The following is a 26,563-nucleotide window of genomic DNA, read 5'->3' as shown; positions in this document are numbered from 1 at the left end:
TTAGCACTCAAAAATGTCCAGATTCTGGTGCATTTCTAATTTCAGGTTTTCAGATTGGAGGTGCCCAACTTGTAATATATTGTATTTATTACCTGGTAGAAATTAGGAATCCTATTCTCAGACATTTCTTTTTTTAAAAAAATTCTGCTTCACTAATGGTGTGTAGACTCAGGAAATACACGACCTACATAATCATTCTACTTGTCTTTTTTTCCCCTCTGTGTAGGCAGCAATAAGGAAAGAACTAAATGAATTTAAAAGCACAGAAATGGAAGTTCACGAAGAGAGTCGGCAGTTTACAAGGTAGGTAGATAAGATGCATTGAAAAGACTTTGATATGGTACTTTTTGTAGTAAGTCTAACTTGTCACAATTAAGACTTTGAAAACTGTTTAACAGAACTACCTAATAGACATTCATCCTTATTTCCTTTTACCAGTAACCTAAGTCAATGATATCAGTGAGAAAAGATAATTTTATTTAATTATATGATAATCATCTATGTCATTGAACTTGAAGTTCTGTGCCCAGAACAGATATTGGTAATCATTACCATGGGTGCTTATGTTTTTGCTCTGAGCTTGGCAGACAGAACTTAGGATGGAAATGGACTTTTCACAGGATGCAACTTAAAATAGGAATCAAGTTTTTACCAGTACCACAACTCACTATGCTGTTACTCAAATGATCTGTGACAGTAGCAAATACCTGAGATAAAGTAGACAGAGAAAAGCATTTGTTTGAGCTTACAGCATTAGAGGTTCTGGCCCATGGTTAGTTGGCCTTGTTGCTTTGGAGCCTGTGGTGAGACAGCACCACATGGTAGCAATAAACAGCAAAACCACTCACCTTGTGAGAATAAGAGAAGAGATTTAGCCTACAACCCCTCTCAAGGGTACAACTTCGATGACCAGAAGTCTTTCCATTAGGCCCCCTCCTTCAAGTTCCCATCACCTCCTAATAGGGCCAAGCTGAAGACAAACACTTTTAATACATGAATCTTTACAAGACACTTCAGATCATAACCATAGCAACTCATAAACGTGCTGTTTTTCCTCCCAGCATGCTTTGGTACTAAAACCAGAAAGGACTTAAGTGATCACATTGTCTGCTTTCCCTCCTCCCCCATACACACACACACACACACACACACACACACACACACACACACACACACACACTGGACAGCTGTTCTGTTTATTTCAGTCTCACAGGTGTATATGCTTTACTATATCATAACAGGAAGGTTCCTAGAAATGTGCACAGAAATCAGATCTTTAGAAATTAAATTGAGAAAAATAATACCAACACAAGTGATCACAAGAAGAGGAAGACCATGCTATGTCTTCTCAGAAAACCAATACTGATGCCAAAGCTAGAGGTGGCCTCTAGGGCAGTGCCATGCATGTGGTTCACCTGACCTTGGAGTGGTTCCTGGAATGGTCTATATGGGACTGCAAGTCATCATGGGTAAAGCAAGTAGTCCAACATTAGATAATAGCAGACTCCATCTATAAACTCCACGGCAGGCCTCTGTAATTACAATATGCTCCCTAGCTATTCCCAGCACACAGATAAAACCTCTTTATCTTAGGCATATTCTTTCTTCATCTGTTTGTTTTCTCTATATCTTGTTTGTATTTTTTTTCCTTTTTGCTAATACTTGTGCTTGAACTCAGGGCCTCGCCTTATGCTCTTATTTGTTGTATTTTGTTGTTTTGTTGTGTTCTCTCAAGCTGGCACTCATACCACTTGAGTTATACCTCCAGTTCTGAGTTTTTGGGGCTGGTTAATTGAAGAGAAGAGGCTCATGGGCTAGCTTTGAATCAGGATCCTCAGATCTCAGACTTTTGAGCCGTTGTGATTAGACACACGAACCACCAGAGCCTAGCTGTTGGTTTGTATTTGCAAGCAGGGCTTCCACCAACCAGAAGGTATCATTTTTCTCTTACTGAGGGCTTTATTCCATCATAATCTACTCTTGGATCACTCACATGCCCTGTCAAGCCAGGCTTCTATTCTCGCTAACATTTGTGGGTCAGGGAAAGTTCTTTCTAATATGTGACACCTAAGGTTGCACTATTCAGTGAAGTAAATCAGAACGAGGCAGCAGGATATTTATGGTGACGGAACTGGTCGGGGCCTCCAGGCAATTGAGAAAATGGCAAGTGTCTGTATCCTTGTGTCCTGATCCCAGAGCTGCTGGGGCTCCACTCCACCTAGTCTGTGTTTCAGGACATTTACTTCTGCATTGCATTCCTGGAAATCAGGGTCTCCGATAACCATGTTTCCATTTGGTAGCATGATGTGAGAATAAATTGCAGCAGCAAAGAATCAATTTAAAAACAATGTATTGTTATGAAAGTTCTCATTTCATGAAAAGGAGAGATTCATCCTGAAAGAGGCCTTTTCGGACTGTTTCTGTCTATGAACAAATACAACAAAATTAGGTGATAGGTAGGAATCAGAGACATTTCTTTTACACATGTATGTTTACATACAAAGTAATATATTTAGGGGCTAGGAAGGTGGCTCAGTGATAGAGTGCTTGCCTTGCATGCATGAGGCTCTGGATTCGATTCCTCAGCATAACATAAGCAGAAAAAGCTTGAAGTGGTGCTATGGCTCAAGTGGTAGAGCGCCAGCCTTGAGCTATAGAGCTGAGGGACAGCACCCAGGCCCAGAATTCAGGCCCCATGACCAAAAACAACAACAACAAAATATATACATATTTATATATTTAATTACAGTATTTAAAGTAAAAATGAAAATCCTTTTCACTCCTTTCAGGCCCATAGTAGCACTCTCACAAGTAAGACTGGGAAAAGTTTGACACTGATCATAAATCGGGACTGTTTTCAAATGTATACGTTTGAGTATGTACACGTTTTTATATACACCCTCTCTCACACATATAAACAGTGTATCATTGATAAATTGCTGAACTATGACATGACTATGAACTATGACATGAAATTAGCTTTTCATTATCAAAAGACTGCTACCTTAATTTTATCCTATATCTGTGTGTGAGTATTTATGTGGAATTCTCAGCAGAGATCTATCTGTCTGTCTATCTATCTATCTCTCTCTCTATCTTATCTATCTATCTATCTACCCATCTGGAGATATATATAACACTTTAAACATACTACTCTGTTAGCTTCCAAAAAGAGCACATAGTTTACTGAATCAGTGTGTATGAACATGCTGGCTGGCTCATTAGCAGTTGAGTTAGGGGAGTGATTGAGAGATTCACATTCTAAAGGAAAGATTCTAAAAATTGATAGTGTACAATATAAACAATGGTACTCTCACTGATTTCTATGAGATCGAACAACACATTTTATTTTTATTTTTTTTTAAATTTTATTTTATTTTATTTGAGAACATACTGTACAGAGGGGTTACAATTACATTGGAAGGATAATGCATACATTTCTTACCAAGCATTGCAGCCTCCTCCTTTGTTTACCCTTCACCTCCCTTCCCAGCCTCCCTCCTCCCCCCCACCCAATCATACCCCCCTCCCGACATTGTAAAGCTTGCTTTGACATGACATTTTGTAATTCTCCTTGTGAACAACACATTTTATTAACCATTTATTTTTATTTTTTCATCTGATTTTCTTTTTTAGATGATTAGTAAAGCCTCCTTAGATATTATGGCTATTCACCCTGGACTACATATGTCACTGTATTTTTCTTCTTTATTAATTGTTTTAATGATCTTCTGTTTACATTTTTTACATATCAAAAGCTACGTTCTTATATTTTACTGCATCATTTTGTATCTTACAGAAGAAGGCCAAAATTATAAAAGTACCGTTTTCCACTTTTATATATGCTTCTTTACTCGTAGGAATTTTATCCATTGGGCATTTATTTGTATATATTCAAAAAAGTAAAGTAACTCTACTCTCTGTATATGATTGGTTGTCTCAACGCCATTTACTTCCTCGAAATGTAAAATTCTCTTTTAGCATACACATGGGCCAGTTCCTGGATCCTTGATTATGTCCTAATAAGAGGGTCATTCATCCCTGTGTCACATTATTTAATAGAGTTAGATGATCTTTTTACATCTGATAGGATATTCTTTCACTTTCAGAATTGTATGTCTATTTCTCTGTATTCATTAGAAAAATTGAGACTATTCTTAATGTGTCCCACAAAATAATGTGTTGATATCCTCATTATTGAAGTAAGTATTAATAGATGCAAGTAGGTAAGCTTTGGGGAATAACAGCTAATATCAAGGGCAAACTGCAAAAGATTTCCAAAAAAAATACATATTGATTAGCCCTCTTAAAATGTCTTTTCAAATCAGGAAAAATTAAATATTCATATCACCAAAATAAACATACCTTTAGTAGTCTTCAGAACTTGGCAATAAAGCAAATGTCTACTGCTATTTTCCATTAATTTATCTGACATCATTAGTACTGCATTCCATCTGGGAAGTATTTTTGGCTCTGGAGATATAAAAATCATGCTATGATTTTTCAAGATGTTTTCAGCCGTTCTTTTAAAAGGAAAAAGTTTGGAGTAAAGAGTACTGTTCCTAATCAAAATAATATACAATTATGATGATGCTTTGCACTGAGCTATTGCTCATGTAAAAGACAGTAGTACTCTTAGATCCAAACATCTTGTTGGGGGCGTGGATGTAAACAGCCTGTGAAGGATAACCTAGCTCTTTAAATGCAACCTAGCTACACAGCAGCTCTACTGCCTTCTAATTAGTGGCAGACTCTATTGCCTTGTACCGTTTAAGCTATCCCTAAACCTCCATGCTCCCTGTAGATTCAAGCATGTAACAAATGGATTAGGACTTTCCTCCTTCCACTTCCCAGAGAGGGCTTCCACATAGAGAGGTATGAAGGAGTACTGAAATTCCATTCCCATACACAGCTTCCTTTGTTGGTGTCTCTTTGGAAGATGCAAAAGGCTGATAACATTGCTTGCCCTGGTTGGTTAATGGGTGGCAAGGGCCAACATAGGAGGGAGCTATCACTATTTGCCCTGTTCACTCCTTGTCACCTTTCCAGATTTAGAAACATGAGACTGTTTTCTCTTCACCTGTTTTAAATGCGAAATTATTACACGTATACACGTACATAGAATTTTCTTCAGCAATGATGTTATTCTCTGACCTGTTGAGTTATTATCATCCTCTATGGATTTATAGATAACCTAGGTAAGTGTGGTTTATCAGAAAATACTCTCAGAGGGACTGTACTTGGAACTGCAGTATAAAATCATGAAGGACCTCCACAGAGGAGCAAGAAGGCTGGATAGGTAGTGGTACTGACTTTCCTGGGTACCCCCATTTATTTGTACCTCAACAGAAACTTGAAGAGTTGGAAAATATTGCAAGCTGTGCGCAGTATTAAGAAGGCCCAGGCAGCTCGTGGCCTGAGTTCTCAGCTATGTTTAGGAGGCTCTTGGTTTGCTCAATAGAAGCCAATGAGCCACAGTAGTGAAACTTTGTTAAAAGAAAAGGGAAATGAATTATTGAGGATCTCAGTAGATATCAAATAAGAAAGTTCAGAGAAGTGAAGTTTTATATTTGTGAGTAATTTTACTCTTTTATTATGCGATTGAATGGATAGAAAAATGAGTCAATATTTCAAGGTAACTTGTGGGGAAACTTGAAGAAAATAGTTGTCCTCATCTGAATTCTGTGATTTAAAAAATAGCTTTTTCTTGCCCCCTATCCCATCTCAACAGAATGATAATCACAAGGGTGGAAAAGCATTCTAGTTTTAAGAGTAAGAAATGTATTTTCAAATTTAAGTCTCTAGAAAGTTCTGGAAAAAGAGGGGATGACAGTTAACTTAGGGCAGAGTACGTCTTTATTGCTCCACAGACAAAGCCTAAAGCCAACTTGTCATTCGGTCACACAGACAAACCTTCCAGAAGGTAAATGAATGCAAACCACTGAATAGTAACAAATTTAATGATAATTCACATTTTTGTACTTCTAACTGTAAAATTTTAGAGCTGAATATGAAGATAAGATGCCTAATTTCACTTGTTGACCAAATCTGCACAGTCTGTATAGAAAGATCCTATAATCCAGGCATGGTGGCTCACCCCTATAATCCTAGGTATTCAGGATGCATAAACAAGAAGATGGCAGTTCAAGGTCAGCCTGGGCAGAGTTAGCTTGAGGCCCTATCTGATGAACAAACTAAAAGATCTGGGAGGTATCAGCTCAAGTGGTAGAGCACTTGCCTGACAAGCACGAGGCCCTGAGTTTAATCCCACTACCACAAAATAAATTAAAAAATAAGTTGGTGCAGTCTTGGTCTACACATCATTGTAGCTACAGTACTGACTGGTCACCTCTCTGCTCTGCTGTCTCCTTCTAGTGCAAACCAGAGATACTAATTATCTCCTGGAAGAACCCGCGGCAAATGGTGCCTGTAAAGAGGAAAAACCTCTTCATAGTGTCCATGCTAATTTTGTGAATCTAAAAGGAGACTACAATCCAGAAAAATGCTGGGTTTCCCTGCACAATTTTACTTGCTCCTTGCTTAACCAGATCTTTCATTTACCTTCTTTCCCCCCATAGACATTCCCAATAGGAAGAGAAAGCACCTCGTATCAGGTTACCCTACATCTGACCCTTGAATCCAGAACCAAAGAACATCTGAAGATGTGGAATTGAATGTTTGGTGTGCAAAGCTCAGCAAAATTGAAGAGGCCTAAATCACTGCTAAATTAGGTGGGGTGGGGGAGGGGGTGTTTCGCAGGTACAAGGCATTTGTCTTGTGTCATCAGAGATCCTGGGGCTCCCACTTCCATTGGGAATATATTATATCTATGTATTGCAATGTAGGCAATGCTTGTGTGACCGAGTGTCACAGCAGTGTCCCCGAGTGAGGGACACTACCTAAGGATGTCACTGCATTTATGGACATACTCCTGTTTTAACCACAACGTACTAGTTTGGGAAAGCTCACTATATATTCTTTTTATTTTGACTTTTGGGAAGTCAAACAGGCAGCAGGAAGGTGAGAAGTCCCATGTACCCCTCAGGCAGCTTCTGCAGTAATTAACTTAGGACCAGTCATATCTGGTCTGTTCTTATATCTTTCAGTTTTCCTTGAATTTAACATGGTCACACTTTGTAAATGTATATCATGTGGGGGAAAAGAAATGATACACCATGGCTGGGTGTCAGAAGCTCACACCTGTCATCCTACCAAGAAAGCAAGGATCATGGTTCAAGGCCAGCCCAGGTACAAAAGTTCAACACACCACTTCTTAGTATATAGCTGGACACAGTGGTTCACACCTGTCATCCAAAGCTTATGGAAGGCTGAGATGCAGAGCATGTTGATCCAGGCTAGCCTGGGCAGAAAAGCCTGTAAGATTCTGTCTTCTTGGAAGGAAGCTAGATATGGTAACATGTGCTGTAACTTCAGTGACAACAAGTATAAAAGTCAGCCTGTCATGGCTCAGTCATGTTTCTGGGCAGGAAGCAAGATGTTATCCTAAAAATAACTAGTAAAAAAAGAAAATAGGACTAGCTGGGTGCTGGTGGTTCATGTCTGTAATCTTAGCTACTCATGAGGCTGAGATCTGAGGATTGAGGTTCAAAACCACCCCAGGAAAGTCCATGAGACTCTTATCTCTAATAAAATACCCAGAAAAAGCTGGAAGTAGTATGCTGTGGTTCAAGTAGTAGAACACCAGCCTTGAGCAAAAGAATCTCAGGAACCATGCCCAGGACCCAAGTTCAAGCCCAAGGATCAGCACCAAAAAAAAAAAAAAAAAACAAGACTGGAGGTATGACTCAAGTAACACCAGCAATAAAATAACTCTTTTTTTTTAAATTTTATTTTATTTTATTTGAGAACATACTGTACAGAGGGGTTACAATTACATTGGCAGGATAATGCATACATTTCTTACCAAGCATTGCAGCCTCCTCCTTTGTTTACCCTTCACCTCCCTTCCCAGCCTCCCCCCTCCCCCCAATAAAATAACTCTTAATTCAAAACTCCCAGTACTGCTAAAAAAAAAAAAAAAAAGGGAAGGAAGGAAGGAAGGAAGGAAGGAAGGAAGGAAGGGGAGGGAAGGGAAGGGAAGGAACAACCTTGTGCCAGATAGTACATTCCATGAATATGGAAAAGTGAATGAGAATGGTGTTCTCTTATCTTCTCCTGGTCTAGCAGCAAAGTTCCTGCACAAAGAGCATGTGATAAGTAGCTGGCAGGTGCCAGAGACTACAGAAGCACAGAAGCACAACTGGCTTCTGTGCTTCCTGAAGAGATGAAAATGAGAGAGTTTAGGGACCGCAAAGAATGAGACCTTGCAAACTGGAGATGGGAAAAAAGATGAGTGGAAGACAGAATGTGTACACAAAGCATTGTGGGAGCTAATGACTAGCATTTGCATACTAAAGAGAAGTGATAGAAACATGGTAAGCCCCATTCTGAAGGGCTTTATTTTTTTCTTAATATATATTTTTTATTGTAAAGATACTGTTCATGAGCAAGGTAATGAGCCCATTAGGTATCCAGCATTGTTACCCACTCCTTTATTTTTCCCCTACCATCCCTTTTCTCCCCCAACTCCCCAACTCCTCCCTCCCCTCTCCCACTCCAACACCCCCCCCCAGCAAAGTTGTAAAGTGATTTTTTTGTCTGTTTCTTTGTGTGTTCTTCCCCCATGGTACAACCCCTGTTGTCACTGTATTTGATTCCAGTGTTCTGCATTTTGTATATGCATTTTTCTAATTTGGGGAGGAGAAGGGAAATAACAAAATGCTGAAATAAGGATACAGGATGACCCATTGTCACAATGAGATGTACAAGACAGTATGTTGAAAACAAACTGAAGAGCTTTAAATCATAGCTCCAAACCAAAACAAAAAAAAAACTATATTTTGTAAAAAATGGAAAGAATACAATTCTGAACAGGCCAAGTGGGATCTGTATTTCACAATGAAAAGGCTAGGGATGGTATGGAGCCTGGGATAGGGAAAGCAATTTGAAAACAGAGTTGGCGAGGTTAAGCAGAGCTGCATAAAGGTGGAAACACGGAGCTGGCTGAAGAGCTTGATCACATAAAGCATACTGGAGAAGACGGTTCTTGACCTTGACCTTAACAATGAAAGCACAGATGGGAAATGGAGTGAGGGAACTGCATTGTTAGAAGAGACAGTGTGCTCAAACGCACAAGCTGCACAAAAGCAGGAATGTTCAAGAACCCTCTTGGAAGGAAAATAAGCCAGCCCTCTGGCTAGCAAGCAAATTGTGACAGTAATGCCAGCACTAGACGGTGAAGGCTTTAATGGTTCTGACAAGCAGTCCTGGCAGGATTTAATGATACATGGGAAAGGAAGAACAAAGATGAGAAAGGACTTGCAACTCTAGAAGTTAATACTTTAAACAGTAAACCATTGAACAAGATAGAAAGTACCAATGGAGGCTAATTAACTAAAGTTGTATAGTTATTGACATGTTTTATAAGTTACTTGTAGACTATCATGGTAGAAATGCCCAGTGAGTATTTCCAAAACTAGATTTGGAGAAGCTAATTTGGAGTCACCAGCAGGAGATGGTAAGATGCTAAAGCTAACAAAATGGTTGTCTATTTTTGTCTTCCTTTTATATTTGCAGGCTAGGTGTAACCAAAGCCATGGGTGTAACATCTCACTCCGTTTAATATGATGAGAAAGTGACCCACAAAAATAGCAGTATTTAGTCTGGCTTGCTCTCTGAACTGAGTATCAGTCAGGAATCTTTTAGGTGATCTCTCTGCTCTCCAACATCATGTGTCTAACAGTCTTCTGTTATGACAACAACTATTCACAGTAATTCTGTCAGGGAACATCTAGTGTGGCTTTTCCTATCAACATGACCGTACCTTGTTCAGTGCATTGGACTGCATGCTACATACCAAGGATTCACCATAACTGTTTTTGCTCTAGGTTCCATCGCCCATAAAGAAGTATGGGACTGCTTGGAAATTGATTGATCATCCTTACTGGAAGCCCTGCTTCCGGAAAAACCTGATATTGCACTGAGATGTGAATGTGTGTGTTTCTGCTTAATTGTGGCCAAGGAACTCAGCTTTGTTCGAAAGCATCCTTCTCCTGGATCACCCAGATGGGGTCCGTAAGCAACAGAAAAGGTGCAACTAGCCTTGCTGCCCAGAATGTGAATTGATGGTAAGGGACAGACAGTATGGTTACATGAGCTGTTCTTCATCAGGAGTTTTCATCGAAGAAAATGAGCAGAAGACAATCACTGGCTCCCTAATACCAGAAAGCCAAATGGTATGGAGTGTGTAGTTTAAAGAAAAATGAAGATTGCAATTGCTGGGCACTGCCAATGGGTGGGAGTTGAAAATCAGAAAGAAAAAAAATATTTCATTATGTTAATGAAGAAAAAGCAAAGCACAAATGTATTTTTGAAGCGGGCATTTGGTATTTGAGAACTTAAGCGATTTGGGAATCTAACCACTGATATAGATTCCTTCAAGACTTGCTAGAACATTCTTGTCTCACCATTAAGTTGGTACAGTATAGTACCGTTATTTTATGTTGTGCCAGTGAATCCAGTTGCCAGAAATATGTCTGAATGTGTTCATGCCTCTTTTTCTTAAATGCAAGAAGCTTCTACCAACTCTTACCAAGCATGCTCATTGAAATTTTGTTGCATGCTTTGCATAGCTCAGCTATATTCACTTGACATTTTTTACATACCTATTCCTACTCGGCCCTCTACCAGGATAGCAGGACAGGGCACACAGTTAGATGTAATGTAACCCTATAAAACTGATACAGACTTCACAAATAAATCTTTTGGGCTTACCCTATCTTGAGTATCTGGAGTCAAGCAGCTAGTCAAAAACTTTCTATTTGATCTAAGCAAGATCATATCGACAATCACGAGACCCTTTGTATAAGCCAGGTACACATAAGAGCTGCTGGCTGTTAGTTCTGAAGGACAATGAAAAGGACCTAGTATTTTTTCAATGCTGCATTTATATAAAGTTGGGTTGCTGCTATTAAAATCAACCATATGGGTTTTTTTTTAAAACAGTAAATTTGGGTAAATTGTGTGTGAGGAAAACTTTACCTTGTATATGAAGAGCCTTCAGATCGTATCTATAAATACAGTATTTGCTTTCAATACAAGAGGACGAGTCAGGTGAGTGTTGCAGCTGGGTTCCCAGTGAGCTACAGTCAGTACTGTTTACACCAGCATCCTTCTGCTATTGTCCTCTTCTCTGCCAGTCCGAGCAGAGTTTCCACATACTTCTACCGATCTGTAAATATTCACTTGTGTTTCATTGTTCTCTCACAATTATTTGGTACCCCTTTTATCTAAAATGCCCAGGATATGTAACATTCTTAGAGGCTAGAATAGAATTTTCTGAATTGTTTCTAGTTCTGAATGGGAAAGACTGTGATTTCTTACTTTCAGTCCCAAAGTGTAAACATTTTAAACGTTGGATGAATTGATATTTCCCTTCCTGCTTTCCTCCCCCATTCATTAGTATTCTGAAGAACCATTTAAAATTGGATTCTCCTGTTTAGAAGTTTAAAAATAGCCCCAATTAACTTATGATAAAAAGGCAGGACCATTTTTTAAGGAAGAAAAGTAACTGGTATTATTACACCTCTTGGTGCACTCAGTTGCATGCATTCATAAAATCAGCCTGCTTTCTGTGTCACCATTTCACTAATAAAGATACTCTTTGGCTTTGAAAAAAAATGTGTGTGCATGTCCCATAGGTCGGACTCTGGCTGAGGATTTTTGCTTTGTTTCATTGTTTTGCAGTATAGTGCTGCCACTGAACTACATTCCCAGTTCTTGTGTTTCACTCCAGCTATAAAAAATTATTTTGTTCTTGTTTATTTTTGCAGATATTCTTTTGTATAATACTTTATTGTTGTTTTAGTGTCTTGAGAAAAATACTAAGGAATGTGTTTCTTTGCTTTTTTTCTTCTATCCTTATAAACTTTGAAGTGTTTCAATTTCTAATCATGAGAGCTCTGTTTCATGGTAAATGTGATACATTAACATCATTTTGTCACTCAAGATACTTGTCAAGAAACTTCCTGTTTGGTTGATGGAAAGAACAGTCTTTTCCCACTAGTGATGCATAAAATACAATTTTTTAATCCTTCCAGTGAGATTCATTCAACATAAAAAGTTGAATATTAATATACTGTTTTTTCTTGCATAATATATTAGGTTTATGAACTACCCACACCTTTCTTCCATTTGGTGTAGAAAAAATTGTATGTTACAAAAGCTTTAAAATTGTATGTTAGAAAAATTTAAAAAGTAAAAAAGAAATTAACCACTGCTGGCTTAAATAATTAGGGTCACCAAGTACTTTATTACAATAAACCTTTAATTTAAAAAAATAGCAAGAATTAAAGGCTCATGAGATAAACTGTATTTCACAGAATAAGGTTCTGATTTCCTACCTGACCAGTCCTATTTTACAGTTACACCTCTACTCACTGCCAATGTTTTTGCAACCTAGCCACTACACTTCTGTTCTATGGAGAAAATGACTGTGTGCAAAAATTAGATTGGTTAACTTTTGTTTTCCTGTTTAGCACATGTTCTCTCACTGAGCTATTATACTTGTAACCCTGATTTCTTTTCCTCTTACAGTTGTAACCCAATTCCAGGTTTTCACTAACATGAGATATAATGTGAGACTAACATAGACCAAGTCTGAATCCCTCAGATAGGGAAGGAAATAAGCCCTTCTCCAGGAATGTCTCAGCCAGGAAAGAACTAGACAGAGTATAAAAACCAGAGGGACCAATGCCATCTTTTAAAAAACAATAGAACAGGGAGAAAGCTCATTAATATTAATACAGTAAGAATATGCTAAATGGGTTTGATCAGCATCCTCATCAATCAATACAAAACAATTAGTTCTCTGGTGATCATCATTCAGTTAAGGTAGCTTGTTTGATATTTTTTGGTCTGTTGAAGTGTCTTGCACTTTATATACTAACTGTAGTCTATGTTAATTCTAAACAGGATTTAACTGAGGTCTACAGAATTCAGGGAACTGTCCTGGCATTTGAACAGCTGTTAGAACTGAAGAAAAAAACAAACACATCTATCTCTTTGACTTACCCAGGAAGGCTGACATTCTGGTTTCATCTTCATCTTCTTATTGTCAAAATAAGGCTAGTCACTTGTCTCTTCCGAATGTCATAGCAAGTATAGAAGCAGTGGATCCATCCTTCAAAAAGAAAATCACCAAATTTCAAAAGGAGTTAAATCCTTAAGATCCATAACTCATCAGGTTTGCATCCTGCAGTTCATTCAGTACTGATTGGCACCTTAAAAAATATTTAGTAGTGTTAAATATATATATATATATATATATATATATCTGCTTACACTTGAAGGAGGAGAAAATTAGTACTGAATATCTTGATAAATACCCTATCAATACTTCATAGAGTCAGACAAACATAAGTTTCAAAGTTTCTACTGTATGCACAATTGAGAAAGTAAGTCTTGCATGTGCATTTTAACAGTGAAAACTTCCTCTTCTTCCTGTCTTGCTCGGAACTTTCATCCACCTGTTAGCATTTTAAGTGGTTCTAGCAGTGTGTTTCATAAGGGACTTTCCTCAGTGTCGGTAAGATGGATTTCAGCTAACACAAGAGAAATGAATCTAGGTCACTATAGCAGAATTGTCCAGGCATTCCTAAATTCTAGTGATGTGAAGCCTACCTTTATAGTAAAAGTAAATGCTCAGATCCTTATTTCCTCAAATCCTTAGAGTATGTTGATACAAGAAAGTTTTTAGTATCATTTGTCTAAAAAATTATCCCTTAGCTCCTTGGTTAATCTCTCAATTACAAAGTATTTGCTGTGTACTTCCTGGTGGAACACACACACACACACACACACACACAATGTATGTGAGAAACCAAAATGCACACACACACACACACACACACACACACACACACACACACACACACACACACACACACACACACACACACACACACACAATGTATGTGAGAAACCAAAATGAACTTTTAGCATTCAACTATGTGCCAGAAGGGAAGAGTGCCAAAAGCAAATCATCCAGTCAATAGAACATCTTCCTGAGAGAAAACACATCCCTACATAGTTCAAACCCAACTTTCTAAGAGGGATTTGAATCTCTACAGTGACTAAGGTTAGTAGGAACACAGGTAGTAGAAACCCCTCAAACTATTCTCATTTTCACTTCCCAGTTACTTTATAATCAACCAACTTAAACTCTTAGAAACTGTGAACTACCATTAGGATTTCAAGACATCGGCTGAAGCATAGCCTACCTATGCTTTTTTGAAGTCAGGGGTCTTCACAAATTAAGAGAATCCATTGGCTACTTTGGATTTTTTGGCAAACAAATCCTGTGATAGCTATTCCCACCTAATATCTTTACCAAAAAGGGCCATTTTAAGCTACGCTAGGATTTGCTGAACACACACATACACCACCACCACCACCACCACCACTACCACCACACCAAAAATGTCATTTAGCTTGCCACATTGCTAACGCAGCTACACATATCAGCAAAGTACTGTTGATCAGTGCTTCTCAGTGGGGTGCTGTCCGCATTTGAATCAGAATGATTTTTGTTGTACAGAAATGCCCCCCATGCATGGCAAATATTTAATATCCCAGGCCCCTGTGACTGACCATCAGCAGCATCCCCAGTCATTGTGAAAACCAAACCTAAAAGCCTTCCTCCTTGTTCACATGACCGCCATTGGAGGGTAATACCCCTCTACCGGAGTACCAACTGCTGCCATTTGAGAAAACGCAGGAAAAAGTGCCGCTTCCCAAGCCTTGTGTCACCTCCTTGCTTTTTCTCAGACCACCATCACTTTTCCAAGTCTTCTGCCTGCATGCAGTTTTCACTGAGCAGTCCTGGCAATTATAGCGGGCATTAGGTGTAGTGACTCACCCTTGGCCTGTGTATACTTAAAGGAGAGATTTTCTACATGAACCAGTTGGGTGTTTTGTGTGTTTTGTTTACTTCAGAACTACCCTATTGGTCATAGTCCTTGTCAATCATCAGGGTTATTGCAAGAGTTAAAACACAGTGACTCATAATAATGCACCTAAAACAATTCAATGCTCTTGGAAGTCACCCCATGTTATATTGCCCCCCCCACACTCCTCCCAGTTTCAAAGAATTTTGTATTTGTCTTTCTAATGAAGGACTTAATCCACATACACAGATTTGAATTCTCCTGTATAAATACAGTCCTGTGGTTCCACCCTTTCAAAGATGTATGAATTCTGTCTTATGATGGAAATGTGGATAAACTGTGGGCTTGTTCATATTCGTGTTGCAGAGTTGGTCACACACAAAGCAAGATGAGTTGACCCAGGTGAAGCAAGGTTAAACTATGCTAAAAACACAGAGGCGTGCTTTCTCTGTCTCTCTTTGTCACTGAAACGGATTGATCAATGCACCTTCAATTCTTGTAAGGTGAATGGAATTAAGTTAGCCACTGTAATTGTGTGAAATATTAAAATCCTAAAAAGGAAAACCTCAAGGCAGAGCAACATAGAGTTAATAAAGATGGTCAAATCGTAAACTTACAGATGGTGCTTTAAAATTCTTAGCTTTTTTAACAGCAGTATTTTTTTTAACGAAGATAAATTGAAAGGAGTCAACGAGGCAGAATGCCACTCTACCCTCCACCCTCAGGTCCATTTTATGGTATATTAAAATGCCAATAAGAATATTTGTGCCACTTGCCAGTCTGAGGGCTTCTCCCTTGCTGGGTGCTTTTGTGATTGGACTGTATCTTTACATTTGTAGAGCATCTCCACAATGAGAAGTTGCTACTGCATTACTAGCTACTATTTGGAAATAATCAGTGAAATGAGGGTCAAACCACTTTCCTCACTTCAAAGATAAGCACTCGTGTTTTTTGTTTTGTTTTGAGTATTTTTTTCATGTGGCTTTGAAATAGGCCAATGTGTTCAAACATTCTATACCAATTTCACAAGTTAAATACTTACTAAAAATTCAAGCTAGGCTTTTTTTTTCTATGTAAGAGTGGTTTTTAAAATAATAGACACTTGGCATTTTTCTGTTATTTCACATTTTGGTTAAAGTAATTAAAATGGTTTCACTGTGAGCATTATCAAATTAACTTAATGATTCCCGCTTCCCAGTGAGTGATTGAGTCCTGCAGCTGACACAGTAGAAGATCTGTGTGTGTAAATAACTGGAACTATACACTGACTAACCTGACACTTTTTCTTTATGTTGTCCTTAATCTGTACTGTATTATAGTATGTACGTATAAATATCTACCAGTAAACACACATATGTATATGTATTCCACTATTGTAACCTGAAAGAAAGACTATGTATTATCTTTTTTATTTCATATTGGTGTTTGTGTTATTTAAGAAGCAAACTCGTGCTCTATCTAGTGGTATAATATAATAGGATACTTTGCTGTGCACAATTCCAAGTGCCTTAGAACATTGTTTAGCTTTCCTAAGTACATATAAATGCATATATATGTGTATAAAATTGGGAAAAGTTACCTCAATAAAATGTTTGAGAAAACCCCAGTTGTAATGTGTTCCAATGTGTATTCTATTCAGATAGTGCTTAATCTTTTTGAATTGAAAGTTCAGAGTCTACAGGCATCTGTGAAAGAATTCAGAAATTTTCTTTAAAGCAACAGGGGGTGTTTTTTGGTTTTGGTTTTGGTTTTTGTTTTTTGGTCAGTCATGGGACTTGAACTCAGAACCTGGGTGCTGTCCTTGAGCTCTTAGCTTAAGGCTACTGCTCTACCACTTTGAGCCACAGTGCCACTTCCAGTTTTCTGGTTGTAATTGGAGATGAGTTTCATGGGCTTTGTTACTCATCCTCAGAAATAAGGTTGACCCAAGGGTAGAGCAAAGCATAGGGAGAGGGAATGATGAGTCCAAGAGGGATGGAAGATTTTGGACATACAATGGAAAGGATCCAATTTTGAACATAGTTGCATTGATTATACTTGCCTTCTTCTGGACTGTGCACATGTAGAAAGATGGACTGTAGTCTGAGTGGATATTGGTTTGAAGACCCAGGGAACAGTCTGGATTAGGATGTATGTAATCCAGAGGATTAGGATGTATGTAGGTCAGTGGTAGAACACTGCCTAGAATGCACAAAGTCCTGGGTTTAATAGAGTGCCGGAGATCTCTGCAAAAAGAAAAAAAAAGAAATCTGGGTTTCAAAGAGGAAATTAGTCCTAAGTAAAGATCCAGAAACACAACAAATCAAAGAAAGGCTGAATAGATGGGATTGCATTAAACTGAAGACCTTTACATGACAAAGGACATAGTAGGACAAATAGAAAGCCCACAAATTGGGAAAAGATCTTTACTAGATGCACATCAGGGCCTCATACCTAAAATATACTTAGAGCTCAAAAAATGAAGCCCCCCCAAAAACAAATCCTCAAAGAAATAAAAACCACATCAATAAAATGGGCTAAAGACAAAAAGAAACTTCTCTGAATAAGAAAGAAGAACGGCCAATAGATACATGGAGCAATGTTCTTCAACATCTCTGGCCATAAAAGAAATGCAAATAAAAACAACATGAAGATTCTACCTCATCCCAGTTAGAATGGCCATTATCAAGAAAACTATCAATAACATGCTGGCGGGGATGTGGCCAAAAGGGAACCCTACTACATAGTTGGTAGGAATGTAAACTGGTTCAACCACTCTGGAAAGCAATACGGAGATTTCTCAAAAGATTAAACAGAGCTTCCCTATGACCCAGCAATCCCATTCCTGGGCATTTACCCAAATGACCACAAACCAGCCTACACTAATGCCACCAGTTCATTGCAAAATTGTTTACCATAGCTAGGATATGGAGCCAATCCAGATGCCCATGCCCCTCAGTAGATGAATGGCTCAAAAAAATGTGGCATATATACACAATGGAATTCTATGCTTCCATCAGAAATGCTGAATGGCATTGCCCCATTCATAAGAAAATTGAAATACTTGGAACAATTATATTAAGTAAAGTAAACCAGACCCAAAGAAACACAGGCTGCATGGTTTCCCTCATTTGTAATAATTAGGATCTGTCTATAAATCCACAAGTTAATCCAATGGATAGGAAAAAATAATTACATTTGGACATGATTAATTAAACAGCACTCTAAACATTCTCACACAGAACAAAGGAAGATATTCTTAGGAGAGGAGCACAATGGCTCAATAGCAATATACATATGACCATCTGAAATGATGCTTATTGAAATGAACTCCAAGGGATGGAAACAAGAGGTTTTTATTGCACTGTTTTCAATTGTTTCTTCTTTCTTTTACCTTTGGCTTACTCTCTGTTGTGACTGCTTTTTATTTCTGTACCCTTTGTCTTGTATATGTTTCTCTGGTTTGGGGAAGGGAAGGGGAATCACAGAAACAGTGGGACAAAGAGTGAACCAATTCAACAGTGAAACTCACTAGACACTATGTTTGAAACAAACTTTACAACTTGGGGGGGAGGGGAACTGGATTGGAGAGGAGTGGAAGAAAATGAGGGAAGGGGTAACACTGTTCAAAAAAATGTACTCATTACTTATATAACTGTAACCCTTCTGTACATCACCTTTACAGTAAAATTTAAATTATTTTTTTAAAAAACAGGAAGTTGAAAATCATCAGCACCTGCATTGGTATCTGTAGAAATGGATAACTCTCTCCCCCCCCAAAAAATGTAGCTTAAGACCATGAAAAAATTGCTATAATATAAAGTTAATGAACTATTTTCATATTGCCTAACTTTGTCTCTGAGACTATAACATCTGAAATTGTTTACACATCAGCTGAGTGGCTTCCAATATTTGTTTTTAATTTAACCAGGGTTTTCCTGGGCAGATTAATTTTAAATAAGATGGAATAACATTCAGGAGATTAAATTATACAGCAAAAATATATTTGAAAATTCTTTATATTGGACCAATACTAAATTCACATATGCTATTCAGTAAACTTCACACAGTCTATTTTTACTTCATGGTTGGAATAGATGCCTGATTCTTTCATTTGGCTCAGAACCAGAATTGTTCCAATTTTTTTCAGATTATGGAAGATCTGTATATACATAATGAGACATCCTAGAGATGAGACCCAAGTCCACACAAGAAATTTATTTATGTTTCATATGTATATTTTACACATAGCCTGAAGGTAATTTATACTATATTTTTAGCACATCTGTGTTTTGACAGCTACTTGTCTCATGAACTCAGGTGTGGAATTTCCACCTGTGACTTAATATAATCTTACCTTTACGGTATAAGAATTGTACTCAGCCCAGTGAGCAGCACAAGGAGCAGTTGTGGTACACTTCAGGACCTGAATTCCTATGGGAAGTATGTGAATGTCTCATGTACCCAGGTCTGCTCATTGATGTTCATTGATAGGCAGAGACACCATCTTCCTCAAGCACAATGCCAGTAAACCTACTCTTTCATTTGCTGAAGTTCATAAATTAAATGCATGCATGATGCAACTACCCCATAATTTTGTTGTTGTTGTTGTGGGACTTCAACTTAGGGCCTGGGCACTGTCCCTGGGCTCTTCTGCTCAAGGTTCGTGATCTAACACTTTGAGCCACAGCTCCACTTCCAGTTTTTCAGTGGTTAATTGGGGACTTTTCTACCTGGGATGGCTTTGAACTATGATCCTCAGATCTCAGCCTCCAGAGTAGCTAGAAATACAGGTGTGAGCCACCAGCGCCTGGTCCCATTTTTTTTTAAATTTTCCTGTTTCAATAATTCGTTACTCAAAGTAAAACAGATTAAATTATTATGACATGTATTCCCTAAAGCTAAGGTGAATGCAACTGCAAACTACTAAAGGAAACTTAAATTCAAATGGCAAAAGACCAGTGAAGAAAATTCAGATGAACATTACCAAGTTTATCCACCAATCAAATATGCATTTTAGATTGAGTCAGTAAACAGAAAACCAAAATAATAAAAAGACACTATGTGATTATAAAGAAGTCACGCATAGGGGTACTTGCCGGTGTAGTCCCAGCAACTCAGGTGGCTGAGACAGGAGGAGCTGGTAAGGCTAGAAGTTCAAACCCAGCCGGTGTAACAGCACCTCCCATTCCCCATCCCCAGACAGACAGGATAAGTGCATACAAAATTACTAGAAGCAAGGGAGTAGAAGCAAATGAAAGATTTGCTTGAGTACCAGTACCTGCATCAGTGGTACTCACTAGACACTATGTTGAAAATGGACTATACACTTTGTGGGTAAGTATGTGGGGGGTGGGGGGGAGAAGGGACTGGGAAACAGTGAGGGAAGGGGTGACATTGTCCAAACAGAAATGTACCCTTTACCTGACTTATGTAACTGTAACCCTTCTGTATATCGCCTTTATAATAACAACTTTAAAAATTAAAACTTCTGGAAACCAACCATGGACTCTGAAGAATCTGGAAAGTACCAGAAATGTATGGCAAGCAAAAGGATAAGATCCAGGGAAGTGAAAAAGTTGGTTTAGTATGCAAGTGAATAGAACTCCATTACGTGCATTTCATCTGATGCAAGGCTCATGACCCTGACATATCCCAGATGCTGAAGGCCCTTGTTTTGAGCTGCCATCCCACGCACCATGCATTTAGGGGAATTACTACATTTAGCTATAAAGAGGCTAATAACTCACAGTCACCAAACATTTACTAAAAGTCAGGGCAAGTCCAAACATTTCACACACATTTCCCCATTTAACCCAGCAGCAACCCTACGGGGTATTAATAATAATAATGTCATTCCCATTTTTACATTGAGGGGAGTACACTGCAGCTCACTTTCCACCAAATTACATGATAAGAATGCAGCAAAAGACCAAAACTAATTACAACTAGTATAACATGTGCTCTACTGCTAGTCCTTTAGGGAACTGTTGGTGTTTCCATGGGGGCCATGTGGCACACCTTTCCCATTAAGATGTTAGGATGGTCAGGCACTGGTGGCTCACGCCTGGAAGCCCAGCTACTCAGAAGGCTGAGATCTGAGGATGGCGGTTCAAAGCCAGCCTGCAAGAAAGTCTATAAGATTCTTATCTCTACCTGAAAACTGGAAGTAGCGCTGTGGTGGAGTGGTAGAGTGCTAGCTTTGAGCTGAAGAGCTGAGGAACAGCGCCCAGGCCCAGAGTACAAGCCCCATGACCGACAGCCAAAAATAAAAAAATAAAAAGATGTTAGGATGGCGGACACCAGTGGCTCATGCCTGTAATCCTAGCTTCACAGGACATTGAGATCTGATGGTCCCGGTCCAAACCAGCCCTGGCAGGAAAGTCTGTGTAACATCTCCAATTAACCACCAGAAAACCAGAAGTGGTGCTGTGGTTCAAAGTGGTAGAGTACTAGCCTTGAGCACAAGGGCACAGGTCCAGAGTTCAAGCCCCACAAGGGACAAAAAAAAATTTTAGGATGAAAAGAGATAGTGAAGGAAGGAATGACATTGTCCATAAAGAGCAACGTACTCATTACTTGACTTCTGAAATGGTAACAACTCTTTGCAACACCTTAATAGCTCTCTCTCTCTAAATATATATACATATATACATACATATTTTTTTTGTTGGTCATGGGGCCTGAACTCTGGGCCTGGGCGCTGTCCCTCAGCTCTTCAGTTCAAGGCAAGCACTCTACCACCGAGCCACCTTCCCAGCCCTTTTTTTAAAAAAATAAAAGTTTTTTTAAAAAGATGGTAGGAGAGCACTGCCACCGCACATCTTGGAGCTATTTTGAACTCTGTGTTGTAGAAGGCTGACAGTAATGCAAATAACTTTTGTCTTCTAGACAGATAAAATCTGTTCAGTGGCGGGCCCACAGACTTCCCTTCCCCTCTGTGGAAGAAGCTGAAAATGACTTCTCAATATTCCTACTCTGTAGGTATTTCTGCTCTTTGGATCAATCTTGGAACAAATTGTAACATCTTTACCTACTGCCTTGTTGATTGTGCATAAAGTAGATTCTTTATTTTATACAGATGTGAGTCATAACTTTGCCATTTAAAATTTATCATCTAACAACATTGAAGTGGATTATGTGAGTTTCTAACCTGTACCCTCTTTGTATTTAAGTATCCTTTCTTCTCATACACAGCATAGGTAATTCAATCAGCCCTCCAAATCTAGGAACTTTATATTTAGGGGAATCAACCAATGAAAAATAATTATTTTCAAAACACTTTGACAGTACTGGATATATACATTTTTCCTATATGCTTATGTTGTATTAGGTGTTTACATGGTATTAAGTATTATGAGTCAGCTACAGATGATTTAAAACGCCTGCAATGATATGCACAGGTTGTATTGCACCATTTTATGTGAAGGAATGGAGCATCCATGGGAGATACTGGCATCAGCTCCTGGCAGACAGAGAAGGGCGTGAGCGTGTCACACCCTCAATACCAACACACCAAACTCTCCTGTAATCCTCTTCCTGCTCCTCCAGGATAAATGCTATTGCATAGTCTCCAGGTATTTTCTCTACTTGCACTGTTGTGTTTCAGTGTAAATTGCTTTTCATTTTCTAATAATTTTTAACCAAAATTGCCATCTTCCAGAATATTCTGAAGTTTCTTTTTCTTTTGGCCAGTGTTAATCTGCCTCCTTGACAGATTCACAGTAGCCCATTGTATGGGTTCATATTTTTTTCAATTAATTCCTTACTAATGGGTTTTTTCAGTTGTTTTTTTCTTTATTACAAGCAGTGCTACTGTGCGTGTCCTGGTACATCCATCTGGAGGCATTTTTCTCTTTTTATAAATTAAGAACCTTCGTAAACACTATTAATACTGCCAGGCATATAATTTATAACTCCTAAGGTTTCTGCTTCAAAGTCTATTTAGTTTGGCTATCCCAAGCAATTTTTCTACTTCTTTGTGTACATTGGTTTCCTGGTGTTCAGGAACCTTTGAGTGTTGCTGATGGAAAGTAGTTTTCTAAGTAGGAAAACCACTGAATGGGATGTAAATGGAGATAATATGATAAACACAATTTCAGTGGCTGAGTTAATTTCACATGGTTAAAAAAATACACACAACTTTTCCAAGCCCACACAAAGCCAGAAATTTTGCTTAATCACCTTAAATGAGATACCAATAATTATAGCATAGTACTAAGAAAGCAGAAGTAACATTTGGATTTAATGCCATTACTAGACTATTTCTATGACAATTGTCATTAATGGTAGGAAATAATAATCTCTGTATTAAAACAACATCTGAAACACCATCTGAGATGATGAGCTCATCTCACGTACTAGTACTTGGTGATGGGGATTTTTTAAAAATCTAACTAAGAGAACAACCAAATTTTTGTTTTTGTTGGTTGTGGGGCCTGAACTCTGGGCTTGGATACTGTTCCTCAGCTCTTCAGCTCAAGGCTAGCGCTCTACCACTTGAGCACAGAGCCACTTCCAGCTTTTTCTGTTTATGCTGAGGAATCAAACCCAGGGCCTCATGCATGGGAGGCAAGCACTCTACCACTGAGCCACCTTCCCAGCCACAGAGTACAACCAAATTTTTACCTGAATTCCATTCTGGCTTCAAATTGTACAGCCTTTGTACCCGAAGACAAAAGTTACTTAACTATTTTTTTCCTAATCTCAAGTTTTTACAAGAAAAAAATTAATGACAAAAGATAATAGCATATTGATTTCAATCCTGTTATAAGAATTTTTGAGTAAATATACATAAAGTGCTTTGAACAGAGCAATTTGGGAGGAGTAGTTTCTAAGATCATTGCTGGTGAAAATAAGGATTTACATTTTTTTTTGTAAGTGAGTAGTGTAACCACAGGCTACAATGTGAATAGTTGGAATGGGCTCCAGTTCTGAAAAGTATGGGAAATGTTTGTACAGGCAGAGAAGATAGATCCCCACCCCACCCCCATTTTTTTTTTTTTTTTTGGTCTCCTGACAGAAACAGAGTACCTTGACTGCTCTTTGACCTGGCCAGCTGTGAGCTCTGTTTCCCTACAGGCTTGAACCCAAACTGGGGCCTTGAACATTCCCAGGCACTGGTAAAATTGTGTAGGTTCTTGGTGAAACACTGAAAGATCAAAATATGTATGCTGAACACATAGACACTAGCCCTGGCCCTGAGCCAGATTTCTTAAGCCCTCAGATATTTTCCACAATCCATTCTCTTTCTTGTGAATATACTGAGTAAAATCTCTCTTCTCACAGTCTACTAAAGCACTCTGAAAGTAAATTCTCAAGAAATGCTTTGAACTAATCACTCTAGTGTTCAATGCTTCTTGTTTTTGGAATTCCAGCAGACCCCTTCTCAGGATTGTTTGGGACAAATTCCTTTCAAGAACACCCTTGCTATTCCTTTAGGGACAACTCTCCAGCCATGTATCCAGGTGATTAAGACCTGGGCAGGGACAGGAAAAGCCTTTAAATGGGCAGGAGAGCGCCCATGTCTCTCAGGGGCATTGGAAAACTACAATTTAACATGGCTGAGTCATGATTAGCAGAATAAAAAGATGTAACATTAAACTGATGTTTGAAGACCAGATGATATAAAGTCTTGGTCACCATGCAAAAGTGGGCGATAGCGGGAAGTGATTTGACTAGCATGTTAAAAATAGTAATATAATAAAACAAGAAGTAAGGTGATACACTTGGATATTTAGAAGGTAGCATCCACAGAATGTGCTGATTGCCTGTCTCTGAGAGGCAGTGTAATATATAGCTAACAAACCAAACCAAACTAGCTGGATATGCATTTCTAGCCTCTTCCACTGACTCTGCTACCTTGCACAAGTACGTTTAATTCTCTGGGCATTAGATTCATAAGATTGGGTATATTGAATACTGGATTACTATTGTTGAATGTACTTCACGGGACATAATAAATATAAAATACTTAGCACAGTGAATTTAATGTTTATATTAAGCAAACATGTAAAGTAAGCATAATATTACTCAAAAACAACCGCCATAACAAAGTTAGGGGCATGGTTAGGTGGCCAGGCTATAGTCAAGTGCCTTAGTCTTAAATCTCCAAATAATTTTGAGCAAATCACTTAGCCTTTTTTACCTTGTTTGTAGTATTTGTAAGATGAAGAAAATAGCACCTCTCTCTTTGTTTTTTGTTTTTTTTGGTCGGTCATGGGGCTTGAACTCTGGGACTGGGCACTGCTCTCAGCTCTTCAGCTCAAGGCTAGCACTCAACCACTTGAGCCACAGCGCCACTTCCACTTTCTCTCAGTTTTGTGGTAAGGGAGAGATGAGATAATTCAAGTAAAGTGCCAAAACAAGAATTCATTTACGTATTTATTGTCTGCACCATGCACTAGATACACAAATAAAATGAGTTGAAATGAACAAATCCTGTCCTCATGGGTCTTATTTCCATGAAACAAAAAATAGCGAATTTCTGGCAAATGAAGTACTCTATATTTTTGCCATACAAAGCAACAAAGCACTGTGACACATTTCATGTTCCAAACAAATCATTTCTATCATCTTTGTTAGGAACCACAAATATCTGTAGTGGTAATATCTTGGATACAATTATAGAACCATTCCAAGCTACCTCAAACATTGAGAAGATATCAGAAATTTGAAAGGGAAAATAGAAATATAAGAAAAGTTCTGCTGGGGCTGGGAAGGTGGCTCAGTGGTAGAGCACTTGCCTTCCATGCCTGAGGCCCTGGGTTCGATTCCTCAGCACCACATAAGCAAAAAGAAAAAAGCCGGAAGTGGCGCTGTGGCTCAAGTGGTAGAGTGCTAGCCTTGAGCTGAAGAGCTGAGGGACAGCGCCCAGGCCCAGAGTTCAGGCCCCACGACTGGACCCCCCCCCCCAAAAAAAAAAAGTTCTGCTAATGAAGTTTGGTTTTTATCACTCTTTTTTGCCCAAGCTATGAGAGGGCTCCTGCACCTTGCTAGGTATCTTCCTAGAATGTCTGCATACAGTCTACTTGCTTATATCAAGATAAACTACTTGGGAGAATAATTTGGGAGTCCATTAGTGTCAGTTTTATAAAATATGCAAAAATAGATTAAAGACGCATACACACATATATATATATATTTATATTTAACTTCAAGTTATTAGTCAAGTCTCAGGGACGGTATTAAGAAAAGGATGGAGGAAGATCATTAACTGCAAAGACACTAAATAAAAGTCTGAAGCAGTCCACAACCCTAGGCGTCTGCCTCTGTTGCTAAGCAACTGGCTCCGCCCCTGCCCGGAAGCGAGGGAACCACAAACCTTGGTGACAGGAGCGGTGCCGACCTGCCTGCTGCATACCTGGATAGGGTGTTTTGTTGTTGTTGTCTTGTTTTCACAGTTGGAAATAGACAAGGGGTATTGGTGAACAGGAATGCTAGACTAGAGGTCACTGGGAAAGAAGTTCGCTCACAGTAAAAACTCCCTCCTGCACGGCCACTCCCAGCCCTGGTTAAGAGACTGTGGCCCCAACAAGCACCGCCCACCACGGTGAGGGGGCGTGTCCAGACGAGGGGGG

At 38.8% G+C, this 26,563-nt stretch overlaps 1 protein-coding gene and 1 long non-coding RNA gene across 6 annotated transcripts in view; one reads left to right on the top strand and one right to left on the bottom strand.

Annotated features, from left to right (window-relative positions):
• Phactr2 (phosphatase and actin regulator 2) overlaps positions 1-10,845 on the top strand; it is a 159,898-nt gene extending 149,053 nt beyond the window's left edge. For 4 of the 5 annotated variants that reach the window (XM_070010656.1, XM_070010658.1, XM_070010657.1 and 1 more), the window contains 2 exons: positions 227-303; positions 9,948-10,845. In XM_070010656.1, the coding sequence (XP_069866757.1) occupies positions 227-303; positions 9,948-9,963 (93 nt within the window). In that variant the 3' untranslated portion in view covers positions 9,964-10,845. Of the gene's footprint in view, positions 1-226; positions 304-7,106; positions 8,930-9,947 lie in introns of those variants that run through there. The other variant, XM_070010655.1, reaches the window with a different exon arrangement.
• On the bottom strand, positions 8,930-26,518 carry LOC138819263 (uncharacterized). Its single transcript, XR_011369382.1, has 5 exons — positions 26,347-26,518; positions 17,047-17,230; positions 13,132-13,240; positions 11,101-11,290; positions 8,930-9,117 (listed from the first exon to the last, which is right to left on the bottom strand). It is a non-coding gene; the product is annotated as an uncharacterized lncRNA (long non-coding RNA).
• Positions 26,519-26,563: the final 45 nt, after the last annotated feature.

The sequence above is a fragment of the Dipodomys merriami genome, unplaced genomic scaffold (assembly GCF_024711535.1).
Source record: "Dipodomys merriami isolate MVZ:Mamm:240054 unplaced genomic scaffold, mDipMer1.0.p SCAF_8, whole genome shotgun sequence".
Lineage (NCBI taxonomy): Eukaryota > Metazoa > Chordata > Mammalia > Rodentia > Heteromyidae > Dipodomys > Dipodomys merriami.
The sequence above is the reverse complement of the archived record's forward strand: the minus strand, read 5'-3'. Positions and strand labels throughout refer to the sequence as shown.